The 25,386-nt window shown below is 48.9% G+C and overlaps 1 protein-coding gene across 1 annotated transcript in view; it reads right to left on the bottom strand.

Annotated features, from left to right (window-relative positions):
* Window positions 1-1,214: 1,214 nt before the first annotated feature.
* Window positions 1,215-25,386, bottom strand: part of LOC125449695 (ubiquilin-4-like) — a 43,908-nt gene continuing 19,736 nt past the window's right edge. Inside the window, exons 5-13 of the mRNA XM_059642984.1 lie at window positions 17,795-17,958; window positions 16,563-16,825; window positions 15,297-15,455; window positions 14,298-14,514; window positions 10,220-10,359; window positions 6,360-6,443; window positions 4,754-4,869; window positions 3,599-3,833; window positions 1,215-1,795 (exon numbers count right to left, since the gene is read on the bottom strand). Of these exons, the coding sequence (XP_059498967.1) occupies window positions 1,643-1,795; window positions 3,599-3,833; window positions 4,754-4,869; window positions 6,360-6,443; window positions 10,220-10,359; window positions 14,298-14,514; window positions 15,297-15,455; window positions 16,563-16,825; window positions 17,795-17,958 (1,531 nt within the window). The 3' untranslated portion in view covers window positions 1,215-1,642. The remainder of the gene's footprint in view (window positions 1,796-3,598; window positions 3,834-4,753; window positions 4,870-6,359; window positions 6,444-10,219; window positions 10,360-14,297; window positions 14,515-15,296; window positions 15,456-16,562; window positions 16,826-17,794; window positions 17,959-25,386) is intronic.

Here is a 25,386-nt window from a genome sequence, read left to right as displayed (position 1 = left end):
CAACACGACACAGAAGGGAAGGTTTTTAGGTAAAACTGAAACTGAATATCCCAAAACATCCTCAAAAACTAGACCTCAAGAAAATGTCAAAAAGGAGCCTCCAGAAAACAAACTGATTTTGATCCCTGCCCTGTACCTTGTCCCAAGTCTTTATTTTAAATTTATTGTAAAATGTTGCAGAATTGTGTAACTGGTGAACAATCATTCTTGTGGAGTTCTATTCCCAACATTTGGATTGTCCAGGGAAATTTATTTATACCTGATTTCTGTAGTTCATTTTGAAGTCAGTTCACTACCCAATTGCCCCACACATTGAAAGGAGGTGTATCTTCTATCAGTTTCCTTAGGCAAAACCTTTTGAAAATTTAAATGTTTTGCATCCACAACATTACCTTTAATGATCCTTACTGTGTTCAAATATGATCACCACTTCTGAAAACTGGCTATGCTACTGTATTTACATAAAAACAATTTCATTCCCTGGAATACAGGGTAATCTAATCAAAGCATCTAAGATGGTTAAAGGCTTCGATAGGTTTGATTGGAAGAAACTATTTCCCGTGGTCTGGGGCTGGGAGGGCAGAAAGAGAGGGGTGGGAGAAAAAGAAATCCAGAATACGGGAGGGGAACCAGGGTACAGAACCTGGTGATGTCAGGAAGTGTTTACTTCAAACAAAAGGAGGGAGTAGAAATCAGTTCCCTTACCCAAAAGGAAAAACTGTGGGGTTGGGGGGAGGGAGAGGGCAGGCAAATCGGAAATATCAAAGGACGAAGTGAGGATTTGGGTTAAGAAGGTCAAGGATTCAGGAACAAAGGCATATCACAGAAGATTCAGAGCATCCGGAGGGCAAGTTGAGGTTAACTAGCTCTTCGGTCAACAAACAACGCAGAACTGTTAGAACAAAAACATGAAGTGACCAAATCACAAACCAGAGCCTTTCTTGGTGCATTAAGCACCCCTCCCAACCCTGCAGGGTATAGAAAAATCCGTGCTGATCGAAAACAAGCACAAACCAATCCCTCCACAAAACTCAGATGACAGAGTGAAAACCCAGTCTGAGCTCCTTGATCAGGAGAATGCAGAACACGAGGGGGATCTGCCCCCAAGGGACGCATGCAGCTGCTTAAGGTGCAAAGAGGGATTGGGGGGTGGGGGGGAAAGGGGGTGTGAGAGGTGGGGCCAAAGGCTTTTAAAATGAGGACAGTGACTCACGCCATTAGCAATTTTTTTTTATGCTATGTTCACATTTTGATTTTTTTAAACCACTGGATCCAGGCTCTGATAGCAAATACAGAACACAGAAGCAAAGTGGGAGACGGGCGGGGGGGGCGAAAACCAGGCCAACAAATGCTGTACAGCGTCAGTGTGTGTATGTCTGTGTGTGTGCATGTCTTTTCCTTTTTTTTTTACAAGTCAACAGGACAAACAGTGTTGTTTTCAATTAAAGCACTGGACGATACGTACTGTAAAGGGGTGAAGATGAGTTTCGAACGAGCTGTTTGTTTTTTTTTCCCCCCGTGCGTGTTTTGTATCACTGACTGAAAATGTCAGTTTACTATCCTCCTGAGGAGCCTGCTCTCCCGCTGCAGAATAAAATAAAATGGTGGGAACGCCAGAGGCGGGGGGCTCTTCCTCCCGTGTTTAAGAGGGCTGCGAGCCCAGAAGTCTCTCGATAGCAGCGTTTATGTCACCTCCGGTGGCTATGAGTGCCTGAAGGTTGGCCTCACGGTTAATGAAACCCATCGCGCTGAGTTGCTCCAGTTGCTGCTGAAATCGCACTTCAGGGTTTTGTACCTGCAAGGCGTGAGGACAGGAGAAGGAATTAGTAAATGGTCTGTGTTCTACTGGAAGATTAAGCAGCTTTGTGCATTACTGCCCAGTTGTAGTTCAAACGATGATCACTGGAGGCTCCCAGACCATTTCATTTTTATTTAATTCGTTCACGGGGTGAGGCCATCGTTGGCGAGCCCGGTATTTAATGCCCACATAATTGACCAGAGGGCAGTGAGGAATCAACCACTTCAAAGGGGAGGTGACGGCCTAGTGGTATGATCGCTGGACTGTTAATCCAGAGGCCCAGGTAATGTCCTGGGGACCTGTGTTTGAATCCTGTTGCAACAGATGGTGGAATTTGAATTCAATTAAAATCTGGAAATAACAGATCAATGATGATCGTGAATCCGTTGTTGATTGTCAGGAAAAACTCATCTGACTCACTAATGTCTTTTAGGGAAGGAAGCTGTCATCCTTAACCTGTCTGGTCTACGTGCGACTCCAGATCTACTGCCGTCATCCCATGTGGTTCTGGAGTCACACGTCGGCCAGACCAGGTAAGGACAATTTCCTTTCCTCAAGGATGCTAATGACTCAGATGAGGTTTTTGCAACAATCAACAATGTCACCATTAGTTAGCTTTTCTCTCTTCTCCTCCTAGCCCCTCACCTTCCAGATTTTTGAATTGAAATTTCACCACCTGCCGTAGTGGGATTCGAACCGGAGGCTCCAAGTAGCTAGTCCAGTGACATTACCACCACATCGCACACCAGGTGATCAGTGCCAATTACGTGGGGAAACACTGACAACCAGGAGAATCACAAAATCCAATTCTGCTGACTGTCAATCATACAAATACTGTAAAATCTTTTATTGTCCTGTATTTCCATCTGTAGACTGAAATGGGAAAGTAACTGTCTACTTTAAAACCACAGATTACTACACTTTTTAGAAACTGCCAACACTTATCGTAAGTGGTGTCTACACTGTTTTTGTTAAAGCAACAGGGCAAGGTTAGTTACGGAGGAGCTAGCACCAAGAGGTGTGTGCAAAGGGAAGTTCGGCCATCTACAAGTAGCTGATTGGTCTGTGCAGTGCTGACAAAGACCTTCTGCTTGCCAACAGCTACAAGATTGGCTCCCCGGTAGCTGAGCAGCTTGGGGAATGTGAACATCAGGGTCAGAAACTTGCGGACCTCTGAAAAGGAACGGTGCCATTTGGAAGGAAAGTGGGTAGCTCCAAAGCACTGGGCCAATGTCTAATCCTCAACTAAAACTGTGTCACTAGCACACTGCTGTACACAGCTTGACTGGTATACTACCTATATTCAGCCAGTGATGATGCTTCAATTGTAACTTATTCTGTGTCAAGCACTCTCGGACATCTGAGCACACGGAATGGGAGGGGCAACAGGTTGACTCAGTGGTTAACACTGCTGCCTCACCCTTAGGGACCCGGGTTCAATTCTCACGCTCGGGTGACTGTCTGTGTGGAGTTTGCACATTCTCCCCAGGTCTACGTGGCTTTTCTCTGCATGTTCCGGTCTCTCCTAGTCACGAAGGTGTGCGGGTTAGGGTGGACCAGCCATGGGAGCGGGGATAGCGTGGGCGGTCTTGATGGTATGCCCTTCGGTGAATCAGTGTGGGCTCAATGGCCTTTGTTCACACTGTAGGGATTCTATGAAAACTTCAATGAACGTTACGTAAACGCACATTCTGTGTGGCGTGCGGTTTGAGTACATCGCTTTGCAGAGTCAGGTGTGACCCAACAATCAATCACTGAACACTGCATTAGACAGCACAGGGTACGGTGAATGCTCCTTACTTGAGTGTTAGCCCCTGCTAACATCTGCAACATCTGCTGCATCAACTGCTGCTGTGGGTTGCTGGCCCCAATCCCAGGGCCCACAGATGCCGGGCTCTCAGGACTGGTGTTGATGTTGGTGCTCTGCGTGGTGGGTGCCGCTGACGATGCCGCCGTCGTCGTGGGCGTCGAGCCACTGCCAAGACTTCCAAGTCCACCGACTCCGCCGACGGAACCAGGAGCAGCAGGACTGAACCTGGGCGGGAGGAAACAAAGCATCACACAAGCTCTTCAATGACCCACCTGTCTGTACACAGCAGCTTCACTGGTTAGACCCAGCATTTATCACCCATCCCTAATTGTCCCATTGTGAACTGCTGCAGCAACCCCGTGTGGTGCAGGGACACCCTGCATAGTGCCCAGGATTTTGACCCTGAAGGAACAGCCAACATACTTCCATGTTAGGATGGTGTGTGCGTGTGCAGGGCTTGCAGGGGGCCGGTGTTCCCACATATCTGCTGCCCTTGTCCTTTCTAGGGGGTAGAGGTCATGAGTTGGGAAGGTGTTGTCTAAAGAGCCTTGGGTGAGTCACTGGAGATAGTCATAGCAGTGTGTACCGAGTGTCAGTGGTGGAGGGGGTGGATGTTTGTGGATGCGGTGCCAATCAAGCAGGACTGCTTTATCCTGGATGGTGTTGAGCTTCTCGGGGGTTTGTCGGCGCTGCCCCCATCTAGACAAGTGGGGAGTTTTCCATCATACTCCTAACTTTTGCCTTGTCGATGGTGGGACAGGCTTTGGGGATAGGCAGGTGGCAACGGGCCTGTGGGTTACACTGTCCCCTCCCGGAACACACCACACTCTCCTCTGCCACATGCCCCAGTCCCACAAAGCAGACTGCCCTCAGAACAAATCCAAACGTACTAGGTGAGGACTCGCCACTCTTCAGGAAACCCAAGTCCAACGGGTAGGTGAGGGAGAGTGGGAGAAGTGTGCATTGGATTCCCTTCAGGTGGAAACAGTGCAAGAGGTGTGAGCCTGTGCAGTACCTACATACTGTGACATGATGAGGAAGAGGGGAATTAGCTCCTGAGGATTCAGACAGTTCAGCCTGTGTGACAGAGAGCAGGAAACTGGTGTCCAGTTCTGGAGGGTCATGTGTGCAACGTGTGCCCTTACCCTGGCAGGAGTCCTGGTGCTTCGTTCTGCAGCGTCTGCAGTCCCTGTTGGATCTGGAGCAAAGCCTGCATGGCCCTGGGGTTGGTCATCACCGACAACACATCAGGATTCTGCATCTGGAGGAGAGACAGTAGCCAGGTCATTCCACCCATCGCAGATGTATGGGGCTCTTTGAGGGCATTCTCCAATGTGCCCTCTGCCTCCCACTCCTTTCCCGTGCAGCAAATCATTCACCTTCATCAATTTCTCAACTTTCACACTCCACTTGAAAGTTCCTATTGAATCTGCTCCCTTTCAAGCAGCGTATCCCAGGTCAACATAACTCGCTGCCTCAAACAAAGTAAAATTCATGCATCTCAGCCCCCTCCTGCACACTGGGTGCCCCTTAGTTATCAACCCAGCTGCCAGACTTTACAAATCACCCTAACAACTCCATTTTAAACTCCCTCTCTGAACCCAACTATCTTCTGCAGGTTTCTCTTTACTTATTCATTTTGGGGATGTGGGTTTTGCTGGCTGGGCCCAGCATTTATTGCTTGTCCCTAGATGCCCATGACAAGGTGTGGGTGAGCTTCTCCTCTTGAACCGCTGCAGTCCAACGGCTGCAGGCTGACCCACAACGTCCCTTGGGGAGCAAAGTCGAGTATTTTAACCCAGTAACACTGAAGCAACGGCGCCATGTTTCCAAGTCACAATGGTGAGTGGCTCGGAGGGGCACTTGAAGGTGGAGATGCTCCTATACGTCTGTTATCCTTGTCATACAGTAATACAGCATGGAAACACACTCTTCAGCCCAAACTGGTCCATGCTGACCACGATGCCCACTCAGCTAGTTCCAATTGATCGCATTTGGTCCAGATCCCTCTAAACCCTTCTCATCCATGTACCTATCCAAATGGTTTTTAAATGGCTGCTGCTGTATCTGCCTCAACTACTTTCTCCGTCAGCCCACTCCATCTACACATCCCTCTCTGATTGAACAATTTGCGCCTCAGGAGCTTCTTAAATGTATCCCCCTCACCTTAAACTAATGCCCTCTGGTTTTTAATTCCCTATCCCTGGCCCTTCTCGATGGAAGTACTCGTGGGTTTGGGAGGTGACTGGTCTCTGAGACAGCTCACCCAATTTTGGCACCAGCCCCAGACGTTAGTGAGGAGGACTTTGCAGGGTCGACAGGGCTGTTTCTGCCGTTGTCTTTTCCAGTACCTAGGTCAACGCCAGGTGATCCGTCCAGTCTCATTTCTTTGAGACTTCATTGCGATTGGTACCACTAAATGGCTTGCTATGCTATTTCAGAGGGCAAGTGAGAGTCAACCACACGTGGACCAGTTCACACTGGATCATCTTTCACATAACTGTTTAACCTCACAAATATAAAAGGAAAGTGCAACAAGATGCTTGCCTTGACAGTGGCTTTAACATTCAACATACAGCCTTAGGACAGAGGAAAAGGTTCGCGCCTTGAGAATGAAACAAAAACTCAAATTCCACACACTATCCTCTAGGAACTGAGGGGTAGGGTTAGAACACAAACTTACTCTTCCCTGGCACGTGTTCATTGCACATGATAAGCAGCACCTAAACAGCGGCCGAGAGTGAGCTTTACCTGCTGCAAGAATACAGGCATCTGGAGACGGAGCTGATCCTGCAGCTGTGTGTTGCCAGCAAACAAGGGGTTATTCATCAAGATCTGCAGGAAGGAACAAGGGAGAATTGTTAGGGAAGACAATTACAACAGACACACACAGACAGAGGAAGGATGGGGAGGGAGAGGGGTAATCATTAGAGAAAACAGGTACACAAGCCTTAAGCACTGAAAAGTGAGAAACAGGAAGCCTGAGTAAATTCAGGGCCAAACGGTCTTTCTCAGATTGGGGGGGGGGGGGGGGTGTAATCACACACACGACTGAAGTTGTTTGCAAACCTCCTGCAGAGCAATGCTGCACCACACGCATGTTCACATACATGGGTTCTGTGGTCCAGCGATTTACACAGGACTAGCAGCATCGTGGGGAGTCTGGAATATGCTTCATGCCAAACGGCACAGGGTCTCAGTCAGGGACTGAGCATGCACCCTGTTGCACTGTTCCTGGGCCCCTGCAGGAAGTGGCTGTTAGGTAATGGCATACTTTGCCAACACGACGACTGTGCAGCCTTTCCTGGGCGATACAATGGCAAGAAGTGACATTAAGAGCTTTGACAAGTGCAAATAAATCTTGTGGCCAACAGCCCTTCTGCACAGTAACCATCTGGCTTTAAAGGTAGGAACGCCCGGGTCCAGAGCAGCATTGCAACAAGGTCACTGGAAAAGGGAAAATGGAGGTGGCAGCTGAGGGCTATTCAGCCTGATACTCACAACGTGAAGCTTGGAGGTCAGCAAACATCATTAGCTCCTGGGGAATCTCCAAAGAACAAAGAGGAAGCAACCAGAAACCCTGACAGGATATATCTTAACAGAATGAAGGCATCCTTTGCGTGCCATTTGACATGAACAGTGCTAGAGTGGGCGATGTTTCTTAAAGGGAAGATGCAGGAAGGATGTTCTCCCCCATGCCACTGGCTGGAAGGGCTGTCTAAAATAAGGTGGCACGGTCTCAGGATAAGGAGCCAGCCATTTAGGACCAACACAAGGAGAAATCGAGATCAGTGAACCTTAGGAGGTCTCCAGAGCAAAGGGCAGCGGGCAGCTCAGTCATCGAGTATATTCATGACTGAGATCGACAAGATTGCTAAATAGGGCTTTATTTTTTAAACTAGCTATCACTGCCAGGAAAAACTGCAGTGCATCCAACTAAGTAGCGAAGGGAGAGCAGAAAGGGACAAATCAAAATGGACTTGGTGGGGGAAATAAACCACTGTATTGGCCAAGATAATAAAATGTGAGGCTGGATGAACACAGCAGGCCAAGCAGCATCTCAGGAGCACAAAAGCTGACGTTTCGGGCCTAGACCCTTCATCAGAGAGGGGGATGGGGAGAGGGAACTGGAATAAATAGGGAGAGAGGGGGAGGCGGACCGAAGATGGAGAGTAAAGAAGATAGGTGGAGAAGGTGTGGGTGGGGAGGTAGGGAGGGGATAGGTCAGTCCAGGGAAGACGGACAGGTCAAGGAGGTGGGATGAGGTTAGTAGGTAGCTGGGGGTGGGGCTTGCGGTGGGAGGAAGGGATGGGTGAGAGGAAGAACCGGTTAGGGAGGCAGAGACAGGTTGGACTGGTTTTGGGATGCAGTGGGTGGGGGGGGAAGAGCTGGGCTGGTTGTGTGGTGCAGTGGGGGGAGGGGATGAACTGGGCTGGTTTAGGGATGCAGTGGGGGAAGGGGAGATTTTGAAACTGGTGAAGTCCACATTGATACCATATGGCTGCAGGGTTCCCAGGCGGAATATGAGTTGCTGTTCCTGCAACCTTCGGGTGGCATCATTGTGGCAGTGCAGGAGGCCCATGATGGACATGTCATCAAGAGAATGGGAGGGGGAGTGGAAATGGTTTGCGACTGGGAGGTGCAGTTGTTTGTTGCGAACTGAGCGGAGGTGTTCTGCAAAGCGGTCCCCAAGCCTCCGCTTGGTTTCCCCAATGTAGAGAAAGCCGCACCGGGTACAGTGGATGCAGTATACCACATTGGCAGATGTGCAGGTGAACCTCTGCTTAATGTGGAATGTCATCTTGGGGCCTGGGATGGGGGTGAGGGAGGAGGTGTGGGGACAAGTGTAGCATTTCCTGCGGTTGCAGGGGAAGGTGCCGGGTGTGGTGGGGTTGGAGGGCAGTGTGGAGCGAACAAGGGAGCAGGAACAGCAACTCATATTCCGCCTGGGAACCCTGCAGCCATATGGTATCAATGTGGACTTCACCAGTTTCAAAATCTCCCCTTCCCCCACTGCATCCCTAAACCAGCCCAGTTCATCCCCTCCCCCCACTGCACCACACAACCAGCCCAGCTCTTCCCCCCCACCCACTGCATCCCAAAACCAGTCCAACCTGTCTGCCTCCCTAACCGGTTCTTCCTCTCACCCATCCCTTCCTCCCACCCCAAGCCGCACCCCCAGCTACCTACTAACCTCATCCCACCTCCTTGACCTGTCCGTCTTCCCTGGACTGACCTATCCCCTCCCTACCTCCCCACCCACACCTTCTCCACCTATCTTCTTTACTCTCCATCTTCGGTCCGCCTCCCCCTCTCTCCCTATTTATTCCAGTTCCCTCCCCCCATCCCCCTCTCTGATGAAGGGTCTAGGCCCGAAACGTCAGCTTTTGTGCTCCTGAGATGCTGCTTGGCCTGCTGTGTTCATCCAGCCTCACATTTTATTATCTTGGAATCTCCAGCATCTGCAGTTCCCATTATCACTGTATTGGCCACGCTGTCCACCTCTCTCTAAAGGCATCGATGGACACTGCGTGCACATTCTCCAAGAAAACCCAGGCAAGAACATAACCATAGAAGAGGGGCAGGCAGTCGGCAGAGACGACCCGCCTCCAAGGCCCTGAATCTGTTTACAGCCAGCCTGGCCAGGAGCAGACCTGCAAGGAGCTCCTCTGACCTGCCCACACCCCCTCCGCACTGGGTGCCCAAACATCAGGAGCATGGGCTGAAGTGCAGTCAAAAACACAAGAGATTTTTCAAATAATTGAACAGGGAGTGCAAACACTCACAACGGACATAGACATAGTCCACACACTCCTCAGCACTGCAAAATAAGGAGTCGGGCTGGGAGTCTGTCATCCACCACAATCTACAGTTACATGGGTCTGCTGCGTGCAACATCCTCCAAACCAGGTGTACAATGGAAAACGGGAAGACTCCCACAGAGAGCCCTCCACTGGGGATCCCTGCCACCCAGCGACAAATAAGCACAACAAAGCACATCGCTAGGTATTAAAGGTATCAAGGGGACAGTGCATTAAAAGGGGCTGAGGTAAATGATCAGCCAGGATCAAACTGGAAGACGGAAAAGGCCCAGTGGCTCCTATGGAGTACACAGTCCAGGTGGGACCAAAACAGGAAGATTGGTTAATAAGGAACAGGCAGCCGAGAGAGACCGTTCAGAGGTTTTTTTTTTGGTGGGGGGGTGCCAGTAGATGGGGCTGTGGGTCTCTCCCTCAGAAGTGTGGGACTGCTGACAGCCTGAACGGCACTGCCGCTGAAAGGGTCAGCACCAGCAGAGGTCTGTGCCTGACCTTCCAGCGTCCACCATTCTCTCAGATCCTTGTGGATCTCCTGGGCTGATCAGGGAACAGGCAGGTGAATCCAGCAGATCAAAAAGCAGAGGCAGGCAAGAGCTGCTGAGGGAAGCCCAGCTGAAGGTTAGTTTTGTCTTTATTCATTCACAGGATGAGGGTGTCACTGGCTAGACAGCATTTATTGCCCATCCCTAATTGCCCAGAGGGCAGTTAAGAGTCAATCACATTGCTGTGGTGATGCTACTTGGCTGAGTGGGGACAGGCAGATTCCTTGTCACTGGCTGAGTGGCCCACTACCTGTGAGGCGAGGTCAGGATTCTGGGACAGGGACTGCATCATGCTCCTCATGTACGGTGCCGACAGCATGTTCTGTATTAGCTGCGGGTTCTCCGAGATCTGTTGCATTAGGCTCTGCATCCCCGGGCTGTTGAACATTCCTGAGGGAAGACAGATGGAGAGAAATTAATGAGGAAAACGGCAGGGCATTTGGAAGTGGTAGCAGTTGCTTCTAGTGAAATTGCTCCACCCCAAACCCCAAAGTGCACCTTCATTTCCCCAATAGGGGGACAAAACCCCCTCTCCCAACATGCATGAGGCCTTCCTAGCCCCAAAAGTGCAAGCCCACACAGACTGGGTGCAGGGACAGGCCACTCTGCCCTTCAGGCCTGCTGCACCATTCTATAAGATCATGGCTGATTTGACTGTGGCCTCAAATCCTTGTTTCTCCCTGGCCACCTGAGTCAAGAACCTTTCTACATTTGCTGTGAAAGCATTCATGAGCCATCCTCCGCTGCTCATTGAAGAGAATACCAGCAATGCTCAACCTCCAGAGAGAATACTCCTTGTCTCTGACTTAAATGGGAGACACCCCCCCAGCCTATTTTCCTTTAGTGCCTCTCAAGCTCTAGACCCCTCCTCACTGCCGAAAGGTAAACGTTTTCCCATCACCCAACCTATCAATATCGTTCAGGATCTTGTAGGTCGCAAGGAGATCGCCTCTCACTCTGCGCAACTCCAGTAGGTATAGGCTCAACACAGCCTCGTGTGAAAACCCACCAGCCCTGGAGTCAGTCAAATGAACCTTCTCTGAACCTGCTTCCACTGAATTACATATTTTCTTCGAAAAATGGGCAAAGCTGTACATGGTACTGCAGCTGGAATTACACTGGGGCTGTGTACAAATGCGACAAAAGCATCCTCACTGACACGCCCACCACCTTTGCAGCCAGACGTTAACCAACTTGACTACGTTTAAGTCAGGGGGTTCTTGTCGTGTCGGGCTTGGAAGTGGTAGCAGTTGCTTCTAGTGAAATTGCTCCACCCCAAACCCCAAAGTGCACCTTCACTTCCCCAATAGGGGGACAAAACCCTCCAGATGCAACCTCTGAGCCAAAAGGCCCAGATTGAAGAACACACTTGCTCCAGAGGTGTTTAATAACATCTTGCTATTCCTTCTCGTAGAATCACACAGTGCAGAAAAGGCCACCCAGACCAATGAATCTTCACCAACACAACTATCACTAAAGCTGTGCTAACCCCAATTTCCTGCACTTGCCTTTTATCCCTGAATGTTATGATATTTGAAGTGCTCATCCAAATATATTTTTTGAAGGTTTTAAGGTTTCTGACCTCTATTACCTTAGCGGGGAGTGCATTCCAGATTCTCACCACTTGCAAATCCCCTCTGAATTTCCTGCTCCTGGCCCTAAAGCTATGCCCTCAACCATGGGAAACAGCTATTCTCTATTCAGCCTGTCCGTACTTCTCAATCATATACACTGCAATTATGTTCCACCTCAGTTCTCTGCTCTAAAGAAAACAATCCAAGCCTATCTAGTCTCTCCTTATAGTTCAATTTCTCCAATTAAGGCAACATCCTGGTGAACCTCCTCTGCAGCCCCTTCTAGTGCTATTGCATCCTTCATGTATTGAGGTGACCAGAACTGTACACAGTGCCTCCAGCTGTGGCCTGACTAATGCTCTGTACAACTCCAACATTACCTCCTTGCTCTTATACTCTATGCCACGACTGATGAAAGCAAATGTCCCATCTGCCTTCTTAACTATCCTATCCACGTGCTCTGCCGACGTCAGGGATCTATGAATAACAGCCCCATGACAGACAGCGGCTATTCTAGGCTGACATACCCTTGTATCCTGTCAGGACACCAAATATGATCGCCCTACCTCTTGTGCCCGAACCAGACCAGAGCAGTGCAGGCCTGGATCCTCCTCAAGCTGTCTGCCTTCACGATCGCTGCACCAACTACCCAGCAACTAATCACTAATACTCTCTTCATGAGCTTCCTTCCGTTCATACAGCAGCTCTCACCAAACACTCCACCACAGAAGCGGAAAATGCAATTGGTGAGCTAGGACGCGCAAATGGTTCGGGGGAGGACCACTGACCACACTGACTCCCCAGCCAGAACAGCCAGGCAAAGGCCATTCCTCTCACACGTGTGCACAAAGCTCCCCTCAATACTCTGCAAGGGCTGGCAAGACGTCAAGCTGCACAAACACACCCTCTGGAGGCCAGCCGAGGCACTGCAACAGGAAGCACCAGAAAGTGTGTAACTTTCACTCCGCCTCCGCCGCATCTGCTCCCACGATGAGGCATTCCACTCCCGCACATCCCAGATGTCCAAGTTCTTCAAGGGCCGCAACTTTCCCCCCACAGTGGTCGAGGACGCCCTTGACCGCATCTCCCGCATTTCCCGCAACACATCCCTCACACCCCGCCCCCGCCACAACCGCCCCAAGAGGATCCCCCTCGTTCTCACACACCACCCTACCAACCTCCGGATACAACGCATCATCCTCCGACACTTCCGCCATCTACAATCCGACCCCACTACCCAAGACATTTTTCCATCCCCACCCGTCTGCTTTCCAGAAAGACCACTCTCTCCATGACTCCCTTGTTCGCACCACACTGCCCTCCAACCCCACCACACCCGGCACCTTCCCCTGCAACCGCAGGAAATGCTACACTTGCCCCCACACCTCCTCCCTCACCCCTATCCCAGGCCCCAAGATGACTTTCCACATTAAGCAGAGGTTCACCTGCACATCTGCCAATGTGGTATACTGCATCCACTGTACCCGGTGTGGCTTCCTCTACATTGGGGAAACCAAGCGGAGGCTTGGAGACCGCTTTGCAGAACACCTCCGCTCAGTTCGCAACAAACAACTGCACCTCCCAGTCGCAAACCATTTCCACTCCCCCTCCCATTCTTTAGATGACATGTCCATCATTGGCCTCCGGCAGTGCCACAATGATGCCAACTGAAGGTTGCAGGAACAGCAACTCATATTCCGCTTGGGAACCCTGCAGCCCAATGGTATCAATGTGGACTTCACCAGCTTCAAAATCTCCCCTTCCCCCACTGCATCCCAAAACCAGCCCAGTTCGTCCCCTCCACCCACTGCATCCCAAAACCAGTCCAACCTGTCTCTGCCTCCCTAACCTGTTCTTCCTCTCACCCATCCCTTCTTCCCACCCCAAGCCGCACCCCCATCTACCTACTAACCTCATCCCACCTCCTTGACCTGTCCGTCTTCCCTGGACTGACCTATCCCCTCCCTACCTCCCCACCTATACTCTCCTCTCCACCTATCTTCTTTTCTCTCCATCTTCAGTCCGCCTCCCCCTCTCTCCCTATTTATTCCAGAACCCTCACCCCATCCCCCTCTCTGATGAAGGGTCTAGGCCCGAAACGTCAGCTTTTGTGCTCCTGAGATGCTGCTTGGCCTGCTGTGTTCATCCAGCCTCACATTTTATTAACTTTCACAGGAAAGTTGTTTGTGGCAGAGAGAACAGAGAAGGCAGGAGACGTTCTGATGTTTGAGGAAAAAAAATGCAGGGATGAGCCGCTGGTACAGAGAAAAGATTAAGTACTGTAAACAATATGGAGGTGGTAACAACAGTGAGAGTTTTACTAACTAACTCCATGCTTCCCATGTCCTGGGACTGAGAGACAGGGACAGCATCAAAGTAGCTTTACACTCAATGTAAGAGGACAGCAAACTTTACTTTCAGTTTAAAAGCCAAGAGGGAGCTTTATTGTGTATCTGTCCCTGGGAGTGTTTGATGGGAGAACAGTATTGAGGAGCTTCACTCTGTATCTAACCTCATACTGTCCCTGGGAATGTTTAATGGTGGACAGTGTGGATGGAGCTTTACCCCTGCATCAGTCTGTCCTGGGAGTATTATTTGATGGATAACAAGTGGGCTGAGGAGGTCACATTTCTTTTTTCTAGTAACCTGTTTCATCTTATTGTCCAGGTTATGACAAGGAATGGAGACATTTGCTGCAAGACCTTTGCAGATTTACAGGGTTCTAAAGACCAAGGCCACCTGCAGGTTACATACCGTTCCCAAGGGTTCCAGCGTTAATACCAAAGGGGTTCGATACAGGCTGTGTCGTCTGGTTTGTGCTGTTCCCTCCCTCACTACCTGAGCCGGGAGCCGGGGAGGCTGGTGACGTTGGGACCCAGGGATTCGGTAAGGGCTCCCTGTTCTCAGTTCGGGACGGTTGGGCGTTGCTGTCGGAGCCTCCTCCCAATGCAGTGAACGGATTACCGCCAAACTGGATAAAGGGAAAATATAGAAAATGAAGACAAGATATTGGATTGAGAGTCCACTGCATGCATCAACTGGGTCAGGGGGCAGAAATAATGTCTGTACTACCCCTTCAGCAGAGAGATTTCAAGGGGAGCTGGAGACACTGAAAAGCTCAGGAGGGATAAACAAATTATTATCTTTAAACCGACCCTAAGCAAGCGTAACATAGCAACCACACATCACAGTACTGCAGTGACAGACCCATCCCCACCGGTACTGTACCCCAGTGTTACACAGTGACAGACCCATCCCCACCGGTACCGTATCCCAATGTTACACAGCGACGGACCCCGTCCCCCACCGGTACTGTACCCCGGTGTTACACAGCGACAGACCCCGTCCCCCACCGGTACCGTACCCCAGTGTTACACAGTGACAGACCCCGTCCCCCACCGGTACTGTACCCCAGTGTTACACAGCGACAGACCCTGTCCCCCACCTGTACTGTACCCCAGTGTTACACAGCAACAGGCCCTGTCTCCACTGGTACCGTACCCCAGTGTTATACAGCGACAGACCCCGCCCCCACCGGTACTGTACCCCAGTGTTATACAGGGACAGACCCGTCCCCACCGGTACTGTACCCCAGTGTTATACAATGACAGACTGACCTGTCCTCATTCGTACTCTCTCCCTGTGTTATACAGGGACAGACCTATCCCCACCAGTACTGTACCTGGGTGTTTTATGACGAGCCCCAGCCCCTGCCTGCAGCACTGTGCTTGATTTCTGGATGCGAGTAGCTACCTGTTCTCTGGCTGCACTGAACATGGGCTCCTGAATGTCAGTGTACATGCGTCGCAGGGCGTTGTAGCCACCGGGGATGCTCTCGAGGTTGCTGAGCGCCCGATCCTGATTCCTCATCATCTCCTGCATCATGGCTGGGTTGCGGGCTAGCTCCATCGTCTGTGGGGAGGAAGCGGGGAAAGAGTTAGAACAACACCTGCTAAGTGCTGTACCAGCTGAAAACGGAGTCTTTGAACATCGGAAAGAACGCTCAAATGCAATGTAGAGACTCAGACTGCTGGAGCTCTGCCTCCAAGCAGCTGCCATCTCCTCACTCCATGTAATTGGCCAGCCTTCACTTGGTACCAGGAGGTTGCCAACAAATATGGATTAACCAAAAAAAAAAAGAACACCCCACTCTTCCTTTCACTGACTGACAGGAACCCTGTCAGTTTGGACCAAAGGAACATGGATCGGGAACATCAGCTGGCCTCATCTTTCCCTTGTGTTTGTTCTGAATTGGTTTGGGCAGTAGCCGAGTGCTGAGGTTGAACCGGGGGAATAATGCAGCCCTGTATAAATACCAGAAGACGTTCCTGATTCGCTTAGCACGTATACCGACAGAGTAAAGTAGCTCACAAATGTCCCAGTGCACACCTGCCCAGGTTAAGACCAGCAAAGCATTTTTTATTTAATTGTCTGCAAAGGCTGGAATCAGTGAGAAGCAGAAAGGCAACTGAAAAGCCTGCGCACTTTGCCCAAGTAAACATTTGCAGCCTGTTTGATCACAGCCCCTGATGTAAGACAGGCAGTTAGCATGTACCATTTGCCATTGCTGGCTGGTAGAACAGGACAGAACTGCGCAGTAGGCAGCTTTTCAACCAGACCGTGCACACAGCTGGGTAAGACTCTGGAGGTGGGGGCTGCAGGGGTGTATACAGAATGCATCTCACTGCCTTGGGACAGTGGACAGCAAGGGCACATGGGGATGGAAGATACGGAATGACACATGGGCTGGTGGGAACTTAGAGGAGCTGGGAAGCAGAAACAGAGGCACGGGGCTGTTAGGGACACAAACAAATAGAGGGGGTTACAGGATTAGAGAAGGTGGAGGAATGGGCAGCAAGTTTGTGGCTCAAGGGAGGTTGCCTCAGAGACCAGGAGTGCACAGAACCACACTTGTTCGTTTCCCTGTGCCTTGGGCAAAGCTGTGGCTCAAACCCCCACCCTGATTCACAGAGCAGCAAGACCACTGGCTCTGACAAGAGGACTGATGTGTTTCTTCACCTGTCTCATAAGCTCGGGGTTGTTCAACATGTGGCTGATCTCTGGGTTCCTCTCCATCAGCTGCTGCATCTGCGGGTTGGCCATGATCATCTGCCTCATCAGGTCGGGGTTCGACATCATGTTCTGTACAAAAGGGTTCTCCATGATCTGTGCTAGCATGTCTGGGTTCGACATGAGCTGCCGCTGCATCTGCTGCTGCAGCTCCATGAAATTTGCCGAGCCCATACCCAGGCTCCCGAGGCCCGGGATACCACCGAAACCAGCTGCAAAATGAAGAAAAAATCATCTGCAGGGGACAAGCTCATTACAAACATTCAGCCCCTTCAGCCCATGCTACTGTTTATCTTGACCAGCCTCCTTCCATTCCCTTTCTTCACCTCCTCTATCTCCTTCTAACCTTGTGCGTTTATCCAGTTTTGTCCCTGAATGTAGTTCTAATAGTCACCTTGACCACTCCCTGTGGGAACGAGTCCTACATTAACCCTACTTCCTGGGGACCAAGTTCAACATTCATCACCAACATCTGATTGTGTCCCAATCAATGCTCCACACATGCACAGTGCGTGGGAAATCTAAGGTCGAGAGTCAGGAGAAGCAAGACTGGCCTGTTCACACCCCTTCCCCATTATGGGGTCCTGACCTCTACTTCAGAAACTAGCACATAATCTCTCTCTGTTTCATCACATTTGAACATCCGTTATCCAGTGCCCTCTCTCAAAGTCTTACTCATTGCATCATGAAGCATGGAAACAGGCCCTTTGATCCAACCAGTCCATGCCGACCATGACCCCAAACGAGGCTAGTCCCACCTGCCTGCGCTTGGCCCATATGCTTCAAAACACTTCTTGTTCATGGACTTACCTAAATGCCTTTTAAACATTGTAACTGTACCCATACCCACCATTTCCTCGGAGTTCATTCCACACACAAGCAACTCTATACTCTCAAGTCTTTCCTAAAATTTCTCTTCTCACCTTAAAAATATATCTAGAAATTCCCCCACCCAATGGAAAATACACCTGCCATTCACCTTGTCTGTGCCACTCATGGTTTTATAAACTTTTGTAAGGTCACCTCTCAACCTCCTACATTCCAGTGGGAAAAACCCCAGCCTATCCAGCTTCTCCTTATAACTTCCAACGACATGCTTACTCCCTCTGTCACTCAGCTTCCCCATCCTTTCTGTCTCCTGTTAATAAACCAGCAGTGCTGTGAACAGACTCAAACCTTACATAATACAGACGGGGAGGAGGTAGACGTTCCTGTTGGGGTTGCAGTGCTAGGCACACTGCTCGTGCTGGTGACAGTGCCTGTGGGGGGTTCCGGTCTCGTGCTGGTCTCCTCGGTGCTGGGGGCACTGGATGACGTAGAGGGTTGTGTGCTGGGATCCTGAAGCCTGGCAAGATAAAGTGAAAACCACAGTGTCAACACGGACTGGAGAACACAGTCTCCCCAACACCTATAGCAAAAAAGGTCCAGGCGAGTGACGAATATCACTCCCTCACTCCACCCCACTGAGGTTACAAGCAGTACCCAGGCAGCATGGCACAAAGAGCCGGACAAACAGGCAAGAACAAGGATACTCAGGAAGGAAGTACACTAGAACATGACCCGATAAGATTTCCATCAAACACTCCCAGGGCAGGGCCAGCACAGGGCCAGATAAAGGATAAAGATCCCTTGACACTGGCCTCATCAAACACTCCCAGGACAGGGTAATGCTCCTTTGACACTACTCCCAACAAATGCTCCCAGGACAGGGACTACACACTGTTGGATGCAAAGTACAGCTGCCTCTACGTTGGCTCCCATCAAACACTCCCAGGTCAGGAACAGCACAGGGTCAGATAGACAGTAAAGTCTTCTCCACTCTAGCCCCGAACACTCCCAGAGTAGAGACCATATGGGGTTAGATACAGAGTAAAGCACTTTTTTTAAAGTGCAGGAAAGCTTCCATAACAATGCCCCCATCAATTCTAGGACAAATAAAGCACAGGGTCAAATACACAGTAAAGCTCCTCAACACTGTCCTCCAACAAACACTCCCAACAGGGACTGTTTGGTGTTAGACATAAGGCAAAGGTTCCTCGACACTGCTCCCCACCAAACATTCCCAAGGACAGGAACAACACAGGGTTAGATGGAGTGTAAAGCTCCATCGACACTGCCCCGACCAGATACTCCCGGGACAGGTACAGCACGTGGATATATGCAGAGCAAAACTCCTTCTGAATTTCCCCAGTGACCAGCATTGGCCTCACCAGTGAAGATGGGCTTCCTAACACATTAGCTAACATCCCCATTTCATAACTACCTTTCCTTTTGAGAGAAAGTCAGGACATTTTGAGCGACTTTATGAATTGCTTTGATGCCCAGCAGAGATCTGTCACACATCCCGGAATATAGCATTGGGCTTGCAGACAACCAAGCTATTTAAGATAGATTGGGAACTGGTGTTGACCATCAATGGCCAACTTCTAAGCCCTACAAAGAAATGTGAACTCCTGCTGCTGCCTGAGGGGACTCAAGAAGAGTTCCACACCAGCTCTTGCCCCTGCGGTCCCGAAGTGCTTCTGCAAATATCAAGGCCCTTCCAGCCAACCGCAGAAGTGACAGTCTCAGGAGGAAGCTGCATTGCTGGCATCCAGGTCTTACAACCACTGGAATTCTGATGTCTCTACCTATTTCCGTCCACTCACAGCCCGCGCGCACACAAATCCAGTAGCTAGCTGAGGCATTCGGGAAGGTTCCAATGGTTACTCAATTGGTTACAACTAGCTCTGAGAAAGGGTCACCGGACCCAAAACGTTCACTGTTTTTTCTTTCAGAGATGCTACCAGACCTGCTGAGCTTTTCCAGCAACTTTGTTTTTGGTACTGGTTACAACAGCTTCATTTAAACCCGACTTATCATATCACCTAACAGCACCACATCATCAACTGGGCTCCAAATTAGAAAAAGCACATTTGTGGCACTGGAGTGTCTGGATACAAGATTCACAAGGACACCTCCTCAAGGGAAGGATTCAAAGGCTCTCAATTCCTGAACAGGCTGCTCCTCTCAAAAAGAGAGGGTTGCAGAGTAAACCTAATCGTATTATTTAAAATTCTGAAAGAGTAGACACAGAGAACTTTTGAGCTGTCAATTAAGGACAGTCACAAGTAAATGCAGTACGGAATTCATGAGAAACCAGAATGCGATGGGAACATGGAACTTGCTCAAGTACAGATGCACTGAAGCTGGATAAAAGGCACGAGGGAGAGAGGAATAGAAGAATAAGGTGATAGAGGGATTATTTTCACTGCTCAGCAACTTCAGGAACACTTTACATGGCTTTCATCAATCTGACCAAGGTTTTAGGGAACTCAGTCAGTAAGGAAGTGTTATTGAAGACCCAGTCAAACACAGGCTGTCTAGGGAAATTCATCAACATCCACCATCTCCTCCACAACATGATGCTGGCTACGGTCCTCACCAACAGTATTGTGACAGAATCCTTTGAGGTCAAGAGATATCAAGCAGGTGTCACTGGCACCCCCTCCCAACCCTTTTCTTCATTTTCATTGCCATTGTTCTTCATCTTATCGAGAACAAGTTTTGTAGTGGTATGGACATTACCTACAGGACAGAAAACTTTCTAACATCAAATGGTTGAAATTACTTCGCTAATGAGATAATGGCTGACCATCCAACTCAGTACCCTGCTCTCTTTCTTCCCCATAACTCTTTGATCCCTTTAGCCTTAAGAACTATATCTAACAGCTCCTTGGAAAATTTGAAGCTTTGGCCTCAACCAATATCCATGGCAGAGAATTCACCAGGTTCCCCACGCTGTGGGTGAAGACCTATCTCATCTCAGTCCTAAATGGCTTTCCCTTAGACTGTGACCCTGGTTCTGGACTCCCTGCTCACGTGCGCGTTCTTCCTGTGTTTACCCTGTCTCGTCTTGCTTGAATTTCATAGCTTTCTGTGAGATCACCCCAACCCCACACCCCGCGAACCACAATAATTCTTCTGAACTCCAGTGTTTATAGTCCTAACTGACCCAGTCTCTCTTCATGCATCAGTCATCCCAGGAATCAGTTTGGTAAAACTTCTTGCACTCTCCACAGATAGAACATACTTCTTCAGATAAGGAGGCCAAAACTGCACAAGAAACTCCAGGTAGTGTCACCAAGGTTGTGTATAATTTCAGCAGGAATTGGCAAAGTCGGAGCCCAGGATAGTGAAAAGATCTGGGACCAGCGCTGGAAGAGCAACAGAAGCAGAGGGGGCCAGCGACAGAAAAACTTTTGTAGTGCAGCACAACTCCAGAGAGAGATGCAATCACATCAGAGGCTGGAAAGATCAAGCAGCTGATCTTGAGTCAGTCGGAGGAGTCATGAAGCACAAACAGTTACCACCTGCCATTAAACAGCAGCCAGCTCTTGGCTCTGTTTCTCCAACATCAATCTTGAGAGAACTGTGAAGGAGACATGAGAGTCATCACCTGCAAATATGACAAAATACTGAATGCTTCAGGATTACAGGGTCAGGCGTGCAAGGTGGATGCAGGAGGGATGTTTCCTACTCTCAGGACTGGAGTTTGACTGAGATAAGGAAGAATTTCTTCACTCAGAGGGTGATGTTTCTTTGTAATTATGTCTCTGGGTATTAATGATATCAAAACATCACAGAATCATAGAATCCCTAGTGTGGAAACAGGCCCTTTGGCCCACCAAGTCCACACTAAACCTCTCAGTATCCCACCCAGATCCAACCCCCTATAAATCCACCCAATCTACACATCCCTGGACACTACAGGACAATTTAGCATGGCCAATCCATCTAACCTGCACATTTTTGAATTATGGGAGGAAACCCACGCAGGACGGGGAGAATGTGCAAATTCCACACAGACAGCCACCCAAGGGTGGAAGTGAACCCAGGTCCCTGGCACGGTAAGGCTGCAGTGCTAACCACTGTGCCACCATACAAGAAAATGAAACAAGAATGTTGAGACAGAAGTTCAACAATGGCAGAGCAGGTTAGAAGGAGTGAATGGACCACTCCTCCTCTTAGTTTCTTTTTCTCATTCATTTGTGCGGTGAGAGTATTGTCGGTGAGGCCAGCATTGATCGCCCACTCCTAACTGCCCAGCAGGCAGTTACAAGTCACCCGCATTACTGCAAGTCGGTGTCACTTGCAGGCCAGACCAGTCAAGGAAGGAAGATTTCTTTCCCTAAAGGTCATCCATGAACCAGATGAGTTTTTCTGACAATCTACAATGGTCATTATCAGACTCTTAGTTCCAGATTCTTTGCTGATTTCAAATTCTACCAGCTGTCATGGCAGGATCTGAACCTTGGTCCCCAGAATGTTATGTGCCTCTCTGGATTAATAGTCTAATGACAATCCACTAGATCATCACCTCACCTCCTCGTCTGCAGTTTTTATTTTTGGTACAGCAAAAATCTCTGGACCAAATAGCTTAATCCCACCCCTGAAGCCAATGTTCCTAAGGTACCACCAGCTTCAGTAAAGCACTGAAGGAGCAGAATGCAGTCTGAGCTTAACGTAGGGGCGAAGCTACCAAGGGCACATTTCCAATATGGTACAATTACGAGGTGACAGCAAGAACTGCAGATGCTGGAGTCAGAGTCAATACAGCATGGAGCTGAGGAACATAGGAGGTCAGGCAGCATCAGAGGAGGAGAGTTGGCGTTTCGGGCTCACACCCTTCATCAGTTGTCGTCCAGATGATTCCCTTGGATCTGAGCGAAGCCGGACAGCAGACAGTGGAGGATGTCACACTATATCCAGGTGCATTGCCTGGGGGGTCTTCAGTGCCCAGCTGCAAGAAAAGGCCGAGCTTCGGTTTCACAGCTTGCCCAGAAAGACGCTACCACGCCAACAAATGGATTTTTTTAAAGAAAAAAAAACTGACAATGAAGAGGCATTCCCCTCCCTTCCAGTACATGTCTCTCAGTTTTCAAAACCTAAAGACCTATATCTTCAATCAAGCTTTTGTCACCCTCCTAAGATTCCCTTTGACACAACATTTAATTTGGTCAGATTCATACGTTTGTTTCTGAAATGTATCTTGGGACACTTGCCTAACTGAAGGTGTGATGTCAACGAAAGTTCTCTTTAAATCAAATTGTGACAGACTGGGAGAGCTAGTATTAAAATAAATACATGGGTAAATGGAGCTGAGTCATAGATCAGATTTGATCAAATAATTCATTATTTTCTTTTTTTCTCTTTTGTATTTTTTAAAAATCATCCTCTTTTTCTCCCTCCAAGCCTCGGGCCTTTTGGCTTCAGACCTCCCAGCCTTGAAGCTCACGAAGCTCAAGGGATTTTGTGCACGGAACCTAAAGAGATAGGAGAGGTCCTTAATGAATACTTTTCTTCGGTATTCACAACTGAGAAGAACCTAGTTATAGAGGAGGACAGTGTGAAACAGGCTGGTAGGCTAGAGGAGGCGATGTTAGTAAAGATGTACTAAGAATTTTAGGAAGTTGAAGATAGATAAGTCCCCCGGGCATGATGGGATTTATCCAAGGATTCAGTAGGAAGCGAGGGAAGAGATCGCAGGGCCTTTGGCATTGACTTTTTCATCCTCACTGTCCACATGTATAGTGGTGAAAGATTTGAGAGACACAAACGTCATTCCCTTGTTCAAAAAAGGAACAGGCATAACTACAGGAATTACAGGCCAGTTAATCTTACATCAGTGGTCCGCAAATTATTGGAAAGGGCTCAGAGAAAGGATTCATGATCACTTGGAAAGTCACAGTTTGATTTGTGATAGTCAGCATGGATTTGTGCGGGGTAGATCATGCCTCACAAACCTTACTGAATTCTTTGAAGAGATGGCCAAACATGTGGATGATGATAGTGCAGTGAACGTGGTATACGTGGATTTAAGTAAGGCGTTTGATAAAATTCCCCATGGCAGGCTCATGCAGAAGGTAAGGAGGCACGGGATAGAGGGAAATGTGGCCGACTGGTTTCAGAATTGGGTGATCCTTAGAAGACAAAGGGTGGTCACGTATGGAAAATATTCAACATGGTGCTCAGTTACGAGTGGTGTGGCAACAAAAATCTGATCTGGGTTCTCTTCTATTTGTGATTGCTGTAAATGATTTGGATGAAGGAGTGGAAGGGTATATTAGTAAGTTCACGGATGATATGAAGGTGCGTCTCATTGTGGACAGTGCAGAGGGCTGTTCTAGGTTACGAGCGGACATAGATAGGATACAGAGCTGGGCTGAGAAGTGGCAAATGGAGTTTAACCCTGAAAAGTGAGAGGTGATTCATTTTGGAAGGACAAACTTGAAAGCAAAATACAGGGTTAACGGAAAGATTCTTGGCAGTGTGGAGGAGCACAGGGATCTTGGGGTTCAAGTTCGCAGTTTCCTGAAAGCTGCCACCCAGGTGGATACAGTTGTTGAGAAGGTATGGATAGAGTGGCCAGCCAGAGAAATCTTCCTAGGGTGGAGGTAGCTATTACGAGGGTATATAGCTTTAAAGCAAGTGGAGGCAGATATAGGGGTAATGGAGTCGGCCTCATTAGGGGCATTTAAGTAGATATTAGATAGGCATATGGATGATAATATAAGATAGGGCTGGAGGTTAGATAGAATTTAGGATTAGGGTAAAAGTACGGCACAGAGTGGGTCGAAGGGCCTGTACTGTTCTACGTTCTGTGTTCAACTCTGTGCTCACGTTCCTCAAGCCAGGCTTGAGCCCCTGGGACGCAGGTGCAGAGGTGACTGCACTCAGCCATGGCCACTGCCTGGAAAAACACTTCACTGGATGAGCCGCAACTTAACAATTAGGGTTGAGCCTATCACACTGCACATGGTACAAGGCTCTGGTCCTGACGAGACACACCCACTGATCCAGCCAGAGTGGTGCACAGGAAAGGCACGGGTCAGCCGACATGCTGCACTTTTGAGTAATTGGTTTGACTTATACGCTGCTTAAAGGTTGCTTCGATGCACGGCCTGAATGAATGCTGTAAGCTTTTGGATTTTACAGGGAATTACTCTAAGGGCAAATAAAAACAACAGTCTAGAGGGAGACGAGAGAAGGAAAAACAAACACGAAAAGAAAGGATGCCTTGCTTTCAGGAAAACACTCACAGAGAGGATTCAATGTACAAAAATACAAGAGGCAAGGATAATAAAGGAGCCAAACAAAGACTGGATACTGGAATTTGATTTGAGCAGTCAGACTTTCATAGGATGAGGCAGAGACTGTCCACAATAAACTGGGAATCTCTGCTAATAGGTAGAATAACTGAGGAACAGTCAAGGGTATTCAAATAAATATTTAATACAATTCAGAATCAGTCTATATCCATGAGGAGGTACAGCTCCACCTCACAAACAAAAAGCCATGGACATGTGTGGTGATAAGGGACAGCAAAAAATTAAAAGACCTTATAAAAGCAAAGAACAGTACAGATCCCAAAGATCAATACAATGATCAATAAAGGACCACAAAGCAACTTAGAAGAGAGGCCTAAAAGAATCATGAAAGGAAATTTTCAACGGCATAAAGGATAATAAGAGGAGATCTTACACAGTTATACAAAGGGAAAGCAGCTGGTTAAGAGTACTATTGGCCCACTGGAGGCGGAGAGTGGGGACACTGTTAATGACCATAGGGAAATGGCAGACAAGCTGAATGATTATTTTGTTTCAGTATTCACAGTAGTAGATAGCTTGCCAGAAGCCCCAAAGAAATCAAGAGGTTCAGGGGCAGGATTTAAATTAGTAAGTCGTCAATAATGGGGAAATTAATGGAACTGAAGAGTGACAAATCCCCAGGA

This window comes from Stegostoma tigrinum, chromosome 47 (assembly GCF_030684315.1).
Source record: "Stegostoma tigrinum isolate sSteTig4 chromosome 47, sSteTig4.hap1, whole genome shotgun sequence".
Lineage (NCBI taxonomy): Eukaryota > Metazoa > Chordata > Chondrichthyes > Orectolobiformes > Stegostomatidae > Stegostoma > Stegostoma tigrinum.
The sequence above is the reverse complement of the archived record's forward strand: the minus strand, read 5'-3'. Positions and strand labels throughout refer to the sequence as shown.